The sequence below is a fragment of the Phyllobates terribilis genome, unplaced genomic scaffold, assembly GCF_046119375.1.
Source record: "Phyllobates terribilis strain yellow unplaced genomic scaffold, ASM4611937v1 Scaffold_4__5_contigs__length_816908805, whole genome shotgun sequence".
In the NCBI taxonomy this organism is placed as follows: domain Eukaryota; kingdom Metazoa; phylum Chordata; class Amphibia; order Anura; family Dendrobatidae; genus Phyllobates; species Phyllobates terribilis.
In genome coordinates, this window is record NW_027362764.1 from 472,900,066 (window position 1) to 472,913,796 (window position 13,731).

General features: G+C 45.8%; 1 protein-coding gene across 1 annotated transcript in view; it reads left to right on the top strand.

Annotated features, from left to right (window-relative positions):
* Positions 1–907: 907 nt before the first annotated feature.
* Positions 908–13,731, top strand: part of EXOC2 (exocyst complex component 2) — a 227,716-nt gene continuing 214,892 nt past the window's right edge. Inside the window, exons 1-2 of the mRNA XM_073678693.1 lie at positions 908–1,184; positions 8,252–8,428. Of these exons, the coding sequence (XP_073534794.1) occupies positions 1,067–1,184; positions 8,252–8,428 (295 nt within the window). The 5' untranslated portion in view covers positions 908–1,066. The remainder of the gene's footprint in view (positions 1,185–8,251; positions 8,429–13,731) is intronic.

The window sequence follows — 13,731 nt, forward strand, 5'->3', positions numbered from 1 at the left end:
GGTAAGTGACCGTAGCCAATTGATGGTCTAATTGCAGCAACTGACACGTGTAAATCCTGCACTGTTTTCCGCTTCCTGTCCCCCCAGGCTCCAATAAGCAGACGCCCCCTCCTGAACCGCATGCAGTAAACACAGCGCTCTACAGGGAGATTCCAAAAAGTCCTTTATTGCTCCATACAAGTAACCAGTAACAACGTTTGGACCTATGAGGTATTTATTGAGCTTTTTAGAGCACTGTCTTTACTGCATGCTGCACGAAGTGGATTCCTCAGGCGCCTATGGCCGGTGTCGCTCCTATCGACTCTGGTTGTGCTGAAGCAAAATGGGTGGTATGTATTCATCTCCACCCAGGTCAGCGCTTCTCCAGCCCCAGATCACCTCATCCGCCCTTTCCTGACCAGCTGTAGAGGAGTTCTCTCACCATTGGCTCAGTAATGCCAACCTTTACACGGGTCATCATTTATTCACCATAACAATATTGTTTGCCCACGGCAGCCAATCACAGCTCAGCTTTCATTTTGTCACGCAGCTCTGGAACAATGAAAGCCTCTCTTTGATTGGTTACTATAATGTGTGACAATGAAAGTGTTTCTTTTAGCTACTTGTGATAACCTGTATGCAGTCATACATGTACCTATGGTAAATAAGGAGCAGGTACACCTGCAGCCCTCCTGCTGGAACAGATAAGAGAATACAGCCACACAGTGTCATCTACAAGAGTCCCGTCCGCTATTACACACATCCCCCTCATATACGGCGGGTACGCCTGCACACAGTACACATCCTTGAAGTTCCGCGCACAGAAAAGCTTGTCTGTAGTGTGCGACTGCGCGCTCTCACTGTACGCGGCCCGGTCACGTGACGAAGACGTCATCCAGGTCCTTGTAGACAACTGCAGCAGCGTTGTGATTGGCCGCATACCGTCACATTGTACACTGACATTACGGTCATGTGACATGAACGTCATCAAGGTCCTGAATCCGGAGGAAAGGAAGTCGCCGCTGCCTAGTACTTCCATAGGACTACTCGCTGCTTTCTTCTGGGTGACTCGGCCGGCGCTGCAGTAATGTCCCGGGTGCGGCAGCCTCCGCTCGTGACCGGCATCTCTCCCAAAGAAGGGACTTCCTGGACTAAGGTCACCATCAGAGGAGAGAACCTGGGGACCGGCCCCTCGGATCTCATAGGTAACGTACCGTACTGTCATGGAGCAGGCACCAGACAGACACAGGGGCAGAGTGATGATCTGCTGGCGATCTGATTGTGACCGATCACTGGAGATCGGACCTGTGGTTTCTGTTACAATCTATTCATTGCTTACCCGTGTTTGCAATAGCAAAAAGCATTATATCACAGTCTGGAGTAAAAGAAACAAAGCTTCCTTTCTGTGTCTCCAGCTCCTATGCTGCTCTGTATAACCATGGGTCCACATAGAGCTGCATAGGAGCTGTGTACACAGAATGCGAGAACGTCTATATTCAGGCAGAACCTGACAGAAGTGTTTTAATCTCTGCTGCTCCCCTGGGTATTCCTTGTTTGTTTAATTCCCTGGGGACCTGTCTATCTGCATTAATATCCTGTGAGCCACGCCCCCTTGGTAAAGATCATAAAAACTAACACTAACTAAAAAGCCCCAATATCTCTGAGACTGTATAGTGGATTTAAAAAAAAAAATCAAATCCCCCCGAACAGATCCCTCATATTAACTTCTATAGGCCAAACATTATACCAATACAGATGGCTTAGAACACTGCGTGTTGAAAAATACAAACTGAAATGTTAATATGACAATGAGAACAGATCTGTATTCTCTATTGCTGAATATTACAACTCTATTACCAGTAGACAAAACGGATAGGTCATCAATATTGGAGCGATGGGAGTCCGAAACCCAGCAACCACGCCTGTCCCCCTCCCCTAGCAATCAGCTGTTTTGAGGTCCAGTGAAGCCAGATGTGAGCAGATTTTAAAACCACAACTCCACCCACTGTGTAGTGACCATTCCCTGGTACTGCAACTCTGCTCCTATCAGCTTCAAAAGGAGATGTAAAAATTACAGTGCTAAAAAAGCTAATGACACATACTATAAAAATATTTTAACTATTCCCCGGAGTGAACGCTGTTAAAGGGAATCTGTCAGTAGGATCAACCCTCCTAAGCCGTCTATATGGACATGTAGGTCATTGGAGGCTGAATAAAATGATAGCATGATATCTGTGATCTGATGTCTTATTCCAGAGAAATCCATGCTTTTCTTATATGTAAATGAGCTGTTCAGGACTATGGGCCGGACACTGATCTGTATGAGACTCTGCATCCAGAGATTATTATACATGAAAGGGAGGAGTTACCAGTGTGAGACATGTAATGACTGACAGTCTGCTCTCCTGATCTCACTGCAGAGCTGTGTGTCATTATAACACACCAACACAGAACAGCAGAACAGAACTTTGTCTCCTAGCAAACATGTTATCTGCTGTAGCTCTCACAGCTCTGCTGTATTGTAGCAATATTGCAGCCCTGTCTGCCTGTGATCTGGAAGCTGAGAGAAACCTGCAGATGTGTCAGAGCTCGTTCACACGGCCATATTTTCTGCCCAAGTGCTAACCGTGAAAAAAAACAGACAGCATTCGGATCAGTGTTATTCAATGGGATAGGGCAGCTGAGCCTTTTTGTTTTTTTCACTGTCCGAATCTGCGTGTGAATAAAATCACAGCATGCACTAGTTTCTTCTGTAAATCGGATGACTTTCACCCATTCAAGTCTATGGGTGTATAAAAAAAATTGGATGCCATACAGAGCCACATTATAGCATACGATTTTTATGCATACATTGCAGTTCTGTAACATAAGAAACTGTAAATGTTTTTAGCTGTTGTAAAAAAACGGTTTGCATATGGACTGCACAGGGATGACAAGTGAGAACATTTTTTTTTTTCTCCAAAAATTATTTTTTTGTCCAAAAGAAGTAAAACATTACAAACAATATTATCATACTAATATTATTATAGCTCACCACACAGCTCCATTGATAGAAAATAGTAAAATTTCTAGTGCTCAGGATATGATACAAAAAAACCTAATTCTTCTTTTTTTTTTTTAAGCCATGTATTTATGGTGCAAAAATAATAAAATATAAGTAGAAGCACATAAGGCTGTGTTCACATTTCCATACACATTCACTGTCTGCCATCATCCCCTCTCCACGACTCGATCACAGGGGAGCTGATGGGTTGACATGGCAGCCGGGGGCCTGGTATCTTAGCACTCCTTCATAGGAGAATGTCAGTTACACTATATATCATGAGCGATTAAATATCAAGCACCGGTTCAAGTCCCATAAGGGGACTATAAAATACAAATTAAAAAAATGAACAAAAGTTTAAATTACCTCTTTTTTCCCATTCAAAAATAACTAAAAAAGAACCCATTAGGAACCAGGCCATTTCTCGTTTTTGCGCTTTCTCTTTTTCCTGAATAGCACAACCATCATCTGATGGGAAAGATGCGGGCTCAGCTTGCGAGCCTGCATCAAAGGCAGGGAGGCGGCATATGACTTACCCTATACATCATATGTCTTTAAGGGGTTAAACAATGTAAAAAGTAAACATATTTAATATCATCATCTCCATAAAAGTCCGATCTAATAAAATCTAAAATTATTTAAACATTACAGTAAATGGCAAAAAAAAAAAAAAAAAAAAAGCATTAACCGAAAAATGCAATAAAAATCTATGAACACCTCAGGTGTAACCTAAAATGATATCCATTGCAACTACAGCCCTCACTCAGCTCCATCGAAAAATAAAAAGTTACAAGTCTCAGAAAATGACAGCGGAAGCAAATGTTTTTTTTTTTTTTGTCTTTTCAAAGTTCAGAATTGTTTTTAACCACTAAAAGATAAAACAATAGTCTTAAAAGTTTAGAATTCCCACAATTGTACTGACCTAAAGAATCATATTGCCAGGTTATTTATGAACTCTGTAAAAACAAGTCCTAAAAAACAACGGGCTGTGGGGGGTTTAGAGAAACAAAAAAAAGGGGTGACTTGAACATGCGATTCATTGATCAAATAGATAATGCACTGAACTACTATCTTGGTAGTGTTTCCCTGACAGGCAGCCTATTAGAGGTTTCCTCTGGCGGAACTAAGGCACTAATGGGCTTGGCACTTGGTACTTGGCAGTCCTGGAAGCGATTGATTGGCTGTTATGACGGCCTGTGGCCTGTTGGCACGCGATCACTCTGCGGGGTTGGGTGGCAGAGACAGCATTCTCTCTTTGACAAATGCCTTACATGGGTGACCACGGCACACTGGTGGACACAGACAGAAAAGGGCCCCAGTGCAAAAACAATATATGGGCCCTTTGCAGACCAAGAGCTCCTAAAAATGTAAAATTGCACCTGCTTTGGAGGTAGAAATGGGCCCCTTATCTCTTGGGCTCCTGTGCGGTCGCACAGGTTGCACCAATGGTATGTCCGCCCCGGCATGGCATATAAGGAGTTAAAAATCTTGGATCTCATATGGCGGGGGGCACAGCTGTATGTAGCTTGCCCTCACATATTACAGCTCCAGAGGATGGTAACGGACCATATACAGAGGTATAAAAAGGGATCCTGAACAATTTTTTACTGCATTCTGCCATTTGTAATGAGGAGAGCAGTTTTTCTATTACCTGTATAGGTTTAGACACACTTAGGGATAATTCCGATGGGAACGCAAACCACAGACAATATTGCTCTCTGTAATGTACCCAGTAGAGCGTCCTCTAGTGGTCAGTGGCAGGATGGCTCCTCCGCTCTATGCAGCCTGGCGTGTATTACTCCACTCTTTCCTATGGGCCTTCCAGTAATACCCTGCAGTTACTGCCAGGCAGGAACCGTACCGTACACATGGGCATTGTCTTACAGAATATGAAAGCAACGCTCTCTCATCAGGCGGCAGGAAAGAGAAGTAATTTGACAATTACAGTAATAACAAGGTAACTGACATAAGCCTTCATTTATTACCAGTATTCGGTGTCGGGTTCCCATTTATGGAGCCTTGTTGAAATCCCTACAGGAAGTCCTGCGTACTTGCAATCCGAACCTGTCACACCTAAAACACATTGAGCTCATTTGGTCATTAATCTGTCATTTCCATAGTGGAGGTGGTGGTCAGGAACGTGGGCTTGTTGAATGCCGGCCATCTCTCGGCTTTAAAGGTCCCTGTCTTTTTTTGGAGCTTTGGACGATTTTACTCCACAGTCATTAATGTGATCCATTTACTTCTTGGAAAACTGTTTTCCAGGAATCATTCCTCCATGAACATTACTGAAGAATAGGTTGAATTTTATACACCTATGGCTTTTTTCTCTTTCAGACTTACTATGTCTCTGGGGTTAACCTCTTCAGTCCCATAGACCACCAGGAATTTACCGTAAAACCTTTTACTGCTCTCGGTCACCAATCTTCTTAATAATATTCCCTTCCCTATCCTAGACCACCAGGAATTTACCAATTCACTCTGTTACAGCCCTTGACTTCTAGTAAAGATATTAACCCCTAAACTACTCTACACAATCAAAATCCTTTTTCGCTACTTTAAAGGCGTGTTCTCAAGTTTGACAGTTACTGTGTATCTAATCCAAAGAATAGGGGATAACTTTCTGATCCCGCAATGACCCCCACCGATCCTAAGAATAGAGGCTCTGAAGAGCCCTGGCTTAATGGAGCGCAGGTCGATCATGCGCATTGCCTCTCAATTCATTCTAATAGGAGTGCTGATGATCAGCCGAGCGCTGCACTCCGCTATCTCTGGAGCTCCCGGGTGACAGTTCCCTTTAAAAGAGTCGACTCTGTTGGAATTGAGCTCTCCATGTATTACATGGGCAGGGATTTATCTCAATGATTGTCATGTAATACTCGTTTGCCTGGCAAATTTAGCGGTGTGTCGGGCGCAGTTCTGTAGTGATCCTATGTGATGGGTTTGTTTCATATATTAGCTCTTGTAAAATAACTCACATTTCTAAGGCAATTTTACCAAGTAAAAAACACTGCTTTTTTCTGCCATATTTGTTTTGACCGGTGTCAACACCAAAATACACCATAGCAATTTGATCTATTTATTGTATTTTTACTACTTTTTTTTAAATTTTTGCTGTATTTTCCACTTTTTTATGCATTTATGGTGCAGATTTGAAGCACCTGCTTTTTAAATGCATTTTTAATACAGAAACACTTGGATTCTGTATTTTTTACATGGCTATATTATACATTTATGGATGCATTGTAAGATGTATGAAATTATTATGAGAGTTGTATGAAATTTTGTGGGCTGTATGTGTCAGTATTATGTGTTCTTTAGGCATTGCCTGGTGGTGTTGTTTTGAGTTGTCGGTATGTGAAAATATTATTTTCCTTACGCTGATTTCATTGTACATTCGTGGTCTGATTATTGAACTCCATGCACCGGAGTTCGACATCCTCATAGGCATATATAAGCACTGTACAGTCATGGCCAAAAGTTTTGAGAATGACACCAAAATTATATTTTCACATGATCTGCTGGCCTCTGGTTTTTATTAGTGTTTGTCTGATGTTTATATCACATACAGAAATATAATTGCAATCATATTATGAGTACCAATAGGTTATATTGACAGTTAGAATGAGTTAATGCAGCAAGTCAATATTTGCAGTGTTGCCCCTTCTTCTTCAGGACCTCTGTAATTCTCCCTGGCATGCTCTCAATCAACTTTTGGACCAAATCCTGACTGATAGCAGTCCATTCTTGCATAATCAATGCTTGCATTTTGCCAGAATTTGTTGGTTTTTGTTTGTCCACCCGTCTCTTGATGATTGACCACAAGTTCTCAATGGGATTAAGATCTGGGGAGTTTCCAGGCCATGGACCCAAAATCTCTGTTTTGTTCCATGAGCCATTTAGTTATCACCTTTGCTTCATGGCAAGGTGCTCCATCATGCTGGAAAAGGCATTGTTGGGCGCCAAACTGCTCTTGGACGGTTGGGAGAAGTTTCTCTTGGAGGACATTCTGGTATCATTCTTTATTCATGGCTGTGTTTTTAGGCAAGACTGTGAGTGAGCCGATTCCCTTGGCTGAGAAGCAACCCCACACATGAATGGTTTCAGGATGCTTTACAGTTGGCATGAGACAAGACTGGTGGTAGCGCTCACCTCTTCTCCGAATAAGCTGTTTTCCAGATGTCCCAAACAATCGAAAAGGGGATTCATCAGAGAAAATGACTTTGCCCCAGTCCTCAGCAGTTCACTCCCTGTACTTTTTGCAGAATATCGGTCGGTCCCTGATGTTTTTTCTGGAGAGAAGTGGCTTCTTTGCTGCCCTCCTTGAAACCAGCCCTTGCTCAAAGAGTCTCCGCCTCACAGTGCGTGCAGAAGCACTCACACCAGCCTGCTGCCATTCCTGAGCAAGCTCGGCACTGCTGGTAGTCCGATCCCGCAGCTGAAACAGTTTTAAGATACGGTCCTGGCGCTTGCTGGTCTTTCTTGGGCGCCCTGGAGCCTTTTTGACAACAATGGAAGCTCTCTCCTTGAAGTTCTTGATGATGCGATAGATTGTTGACTGAGGTGCAATCTTTGTAGCTGCGATACTCTTCCCTGTTAGGCCATTTTTGTGCAGTGCAATGATGGCTGCACGTGTTTCTTTAGAGATAACCATGGTTAACTGAAGAGAAACAATGATACCAAGAACCAGCCTCATTTTAAAGTGTCCAGTGATGTCATTCTTACTTAATCATGACTGATTGATCGCCAGCCCTGTCCTCATCAACACCCACACCTGTGTTAATGGATCAATCACTAAAACGATGTTAGCTGCTCCTTTTAAGGCAGGACTGCAATGATGTTGAAATGTGTTTTGGGGGTTAAAGTTCATTTTCTGGGCAAATATTGACTTCGCAAGTACAGTAATTGCTGTTAAGCTGATCACTCTTTGACATTCAGGAGTATATGCAAATTGCCATTGCAAAAAATGAAGCAGTAAACTTTGGAAAAATTACTATTTGTCTCATTCTCAATACTTTTGGCCATGACTGTATATAGCACTGAGGAAGACCCTGCCAGGTCTTAACACTGTAGTAATTCTTATAATAATATGTGGAATTTGTAGATTGCACAGGTGTGTATATATAAGATGAAGAACTAATGTATTAAGTGACCATATAAATCTAGAGCATATAGTGTCCAGATAAATCGTACCATATAGAACTTTGACTTTTTTTTTTTGTCTTACAGGGTTAACCATCTGTGGACACAATTGTCTGCTAACAGCTGAGTGGATATCTGCCAGCAAAATAGTCTGCCGGGTTGGTCAAGACAAGAATGATAAAGGGGACATCATCGTTACTACAAAATCTGGAGGAAAGGGGACTTCGACCGTATTTTTTAAGCTAGTCAAACCTGACAAAATTGGTAATTTGTTTATATTTGTCAAAATATCCTGTTTATATTGTGGATGGTTAGAAATGTAGAGATGTAAATTACACTTGTGATTGCACAAGGAGTAAGCACACTAGAGAGAAGAAAGGGAAATGGTTCAGCTCTCCTCTTTGTCAAAAGAATAGCCTAAAACCGCGTGTCGGCCGTCTGCTCCATACACAGGAGCCCTCGTTTGGCTGAGAGCGCCTGTGTTCTCTATGAGAGCAGTTACCAGATAAGTCTGGTGGGGTCTTACCTCCTGGAGAGCTTATGATTAGCAGTCTGAAATTGGACATGCCAGATCGATATTTTCCCCAACAATAAATTGTCCGGAGTTCTGAAACGCATGAGGCTGTCAGCGAAACGTGTTGATATTGCCAGGTTTGGACAATATTAGTCTAATGTGTATTGGGGGCTTAAAGGTACCTAAGGACATTAGAGTATTGTTATCTTAAAGGGTTATTCCCACAATATTAGTCATAACTCAGAGGCTTAAAATCCATTGGGAAATGAGACAGCGCATGTATATTTATATAATCTTCATTGCACAGGGTGGGCAGGGGCACTGTGTGGCTACTGCTGTCAAACATAGAACAGCTATCCTACCCTCTGACTGTTCTGCTCAGCTGTTTGATAGACAAACCCGTCACTAAACACTAATGTTTTTTTTTCTGTCACCCATGACAGCACAACGAGAGAGGGGATCCGCCCTTAAAGGACAGGTCCTGTGGTTCCTTGAAGCTCCGCGGGGGTCGCCGACATGTGGTCTCCCCGCGTGCGGGCGGAGGTTTGCGGCACCTACACAGCATGGTAGCCGGCCAACCCCGCCTCCCGGATGTGACGTCACGGGGCGCGACCGGAAGTGATGAAAACCGGAAGTCACGCCCCGATGACGCGCGCCGGGACCTCTGACCCCGGGATGTAATTTTCGGGGGAGGTACCGGAAGCTGCGGGGATGCCGGCCGCTGATCTCCCTGGCACAATAAGGGTACTTAAGGGTAGATCACCGGCCAGGCAGGGGCACAGTGCTCCTTAATGGCCTCACAGCTGCCCTCCCCACCACATCAGCAGCAAGAGCAGCAGTCCATGCTGCAGCTGCAGCAGCCCGAGGAGATGAAGCAGCCGCGGCAGCCTCGGTGCTAGAAGCGCACCCAGGAGCAGTGTCCACCGCAGAGCAGGAGCAGTGGGCGTTCTGGAACTCGCAGCACAAGTGATTCAAGATCCAGCCGGCATAGCTCCTGCAGGATTGATGATTCCGCAGTCTCCCGAGGAGAAGTATCGGATACCGTCCTGCCTCCCATTCCGGTACCCTGTCTTTATCTACTGGGTGGTGAGTGAGCTACGTGAAAGTCGACGTATTAATGTAGACTTTTTTCTGTTTTGTCTCTCTCTCTCCCTCTCCTTCCTCCCTTATATGGTCAGGATGTCCCTAAAAAATGTACAGAGAAATCCAAGACTATGTGCCCTGTGTGAACGGGGTCTGACTAAAGACTGGCCCAAGAGATTATGCCAGCCATGTATTGAGGAAACAATTTCGGAGGGAACCCCGGATTTTTCTTCAAATCTAAAAGCCCTTATTAGGTCTGAGGTAGGAAAATCGTTTAAGTCATTTTCCCAAGGATCCCAGGCTCATAGGGCAAAACCCCACCCACCCTTTCAGACTCTGAATCCGACGAGGGAATACTGGATGACTCCACTGACTCTTCCTCTTCGGATAGCGAGGCAGGCACAGGTCATTGTTTTCCCCTGGAAAGTGTGGATAGCTTAGTAAAAGCCGTCGGGTCCACAATGGGGTTAGTTGACCAGAAGTCAAAAAAAATCGGTACAGGATATTATGTTCGGCACCATGGATCGGAAAAAACATAGAGTTTTCCCGATTAATGATAAGGTGCAGGGACTTATCAGGAAGGAGTGGGATACGCCGGAGAAAAAGGGTCCCCTTACATCCGCCTTCAAAAGGAAATATCCCTTTAGTGAGGAAGATGCAGCTTCCTGGAATAAAGCCCCGAAGCTGGATGTTGCGGTATTCAAAGCTTCTAGAAGATCTTCTCTCCCTTTTGAAGACACAGGGATGCTGAAGGACCTACTGGACCGAAAGGTAGATACCTTCCTTTAGGGTACTTGGGAGTCATCAGCAGGGGCATTGAAACCAGCCATAGCAGCAACCTGTACCGCAAGATCCCTTATGGTTTGGTTAGACAGGTTAGAAGACCAGGTTAAGAACAACGAGTCACAGGACTCCATTCTGGCCTCTCTACTAGTGTTGAGCCACCCCCGTAGTGTTCGAGTTCGGTTCGGTTCGTCGAACACCCGTGTGTTCGCCGAACTGTTCGTCGAACACCTTCGAACACCGTTAAAACCAATGGCAGGCAAACAAAAACACATAGAAACACATAGAAAACACCTTCAAAGGTGTCCAAAAGCTGACAAACTGCTCAGAAGACATAACTAACACATGGAAAAGTGACAAGTACATATAGTGATGCGAAAATAAAAGAGGTGGAGGAGTAAAAGGAGGGGGAGACACAGATATAGGCATGTCATGCCCTTCTAAAATCCAAAAAGTGGGAAGCCGACACGGCCAGTCCGTTCCTGCCCATGCCACCTCCGTGTCGCCGGGTTTGTGCCAGAGCCGCGGTGGACCCCGACGGCCAGCCCCCCTCTCCTAATACTGGTGCCTGTCCGCTGGTGGGTCGAGTAACATCTGCAGAAGAAAGACCATCTTCCAGCCAAACTAACATGTCGACTTCTTTTCGTGGACAATGTGATACGATCCCTTTGTTACGGACACGCCCATCGCTACAAATTCCAGATGAGGCACAAAAACAGCAGGTGCTTCAGCGGATATCAAGTGCTCCTTCAAGTGGGCTCTCCTCCACCTCAACTTCAACATCACAAATACTCCAGTCCTCAGAGGTGTCACCCCAATCGCACTTGCTTCCTCACAGCTCCCAAGTCTCCAGCTGCCCGTCTGAGTATGGGGTAACACAGATGGTTGAGTCTGCACAGCTGTTTACTCATACTATAGCCTGGGAAACGGAGGTCTGCTCCAGAGCTTCTGTTAATCCAGACGAGGAAATGATCTGCACTGATGCCCAGAATCTTTATAAGTCGGATCCAGGACCAGATGAAGAAGGTTCTGAGCATAATGTAGACCCTCGTTCCCAAACTGTAACTCCTGTTGGTGCAGACAATGATGAAGACGATGATGAGACTCAAATACCTGATTGGAGCGACAACTTGACTTTTCGGTCAGGGCAGGAAGAGGTTGGCTTTGAGGACGACGGGTGTGATAACACACAGGGTGATGATGACAAGGTTGGAGATCCCACTTACTGTCAACCCACAGTCAGCCAGTCGATGAGGTCACCCGGGCCTTTGCCTGGCCTTTGGGATGTCGCGGTGGTCGGCTCCCTGGCCCGTACCCTGGGGTCACTCTTTAAAAGGGTGGATAATTGTTAATTTTATAAGAGTTTGTGACACCACCTGTGGTATCTGGTGAGAAGCACCAGCGCTGCAGCAGTCCACTGAGGCCCGTGATAAGGAAGCTCGATGGTATAGCTCCCCACAGGTGGAGCTAGGTCTCAGGGCAGCGTATGCAGGGGGAATGCAGGACAGGCGAGACCCAGCTGGGTCAGAGCAAGAACGGAAACGGACACGGTAGTCACTTCAGTACCTTTTACTGGAGGAAATTCAGGCACATCCTGGAGCACTGTAGGGTGAAGGGTGCATATCAGGATCCTCCCCAATGAGCGGGTGTAGGGCCTCCTGTTTCTTGCCTCTGCGCAGTAAGTTTCTGACCTGCCTGGAGCTAGGCCTAACTTTGTCTCTGTCCTGCGCTGGCTGACCTTGTGGTAGGGCCTTCTCTTGAAGTTCACGCTCCCAGTATGCGGGGCCTAAGCGTCTCCTGGCTCTGTTACGTATCAGCACCTTAGCGATCCTGGGACTTGTAGTTCTCCAGGGATTCCGGTTATGCCTTACTGGGTCATAGAGATCCCGGTAAGCTCGGATCCGGTGTCCGGTAAATGCTTCGGGGTGAGCTGGTTAAGCTCCTCTGCCCCTTATGTACTAACTCGCCACTCGCCTTCGGCCTACTCGGGCCCTCAATAGGCTATACACACTAACGGCAGCTTGCCGCGCTTCACCGATCTTATGACGCCGGCACACCTTAAGCTCTATCTGGGCTCCCTGAATCTAGCTAGCAGGAGCCTCGTGCTCCACTGCTGAACTATTAACTGAGTTCTCTAGACTAGACTGAGCTCCACTGCAGACTGACCTCTCTTAGGCTTCTCTACTGCAGGAACTCTTCAGAGGAACTGAACTGCCTAGCTCCACCTTCCCTATTTATATCCCTAACGGGCTCCCTCTGCTGGTCTGAGGTGGAAGGTGGAGATGTGTGAATGTTTATGGGGGCCTCTTGTGGAGGATTCCATCAATACACTCTTCTAGGATCTGTGATACCAAGCGCAGCGGGGCGTCACAGATGCTATTGACGACGAGGTTAGGTTGCGCCTTCCTGGACAGAGACGGAGTACCGGAAGCACGTCAACAACTGCATCCTCAACCACAACTCCGCCTCTGACCACAAGTCGTAGTGGCTCTTCAGGTCGCATGGTCTCTAAGCCTTGCATAGCCTGGGCATTTATTCAGATCGATAAGGATGACCCAACTCGTGTTATCTGTAATATTTGTCACCAAAAGCTAAGTAGAGGCCAAAAAATCCATAGTTTGAGTACTTCATGCATGTACCGTCACATGGATATGAAGCATAAGTTGCAGTGGGAAGCTCACTGTGCTACAATGCGGCCTAGCAGGCTGGGCCAACCACCGTCTGCCCCATCTTGTGCATCCGCGGCCTCTTCATCCTCTGTGACTGGGGGGACAGCAGTCACACATGTTTTTGGACGCAGACCTGCCACCTCTTTACCTGCAACAGCCAGTGTGATTGGCAGGTCGTCAGTTCATTGGGAAGTGGAAACACCTGCTGGTGTTGAGAGCTCTCTGACATCGAGAGCACCACCTTTGGATCAAGGCAACCTAACATGTCCGCCTGCATCTTCCTCACAGACCGGCAGTTTGCCAGGGACACCCTACTCAACCCCGTCAAAGCACAACAGCCAGCCCTCGGTCCCTCAGATGTGGACAAGTAAAAGACCATTTCCTCCTAGCCATGAGAAAGCTAAGAGGTTGAATTTCACCATCTGCAAGCTGTTGGCTACAGAAATGCTGCCTTTCCGCCTGGAGGACACAGTGGATTTTTGAGACCTTATGTCCGTCGCAGTGCCCCAGTACCAGAT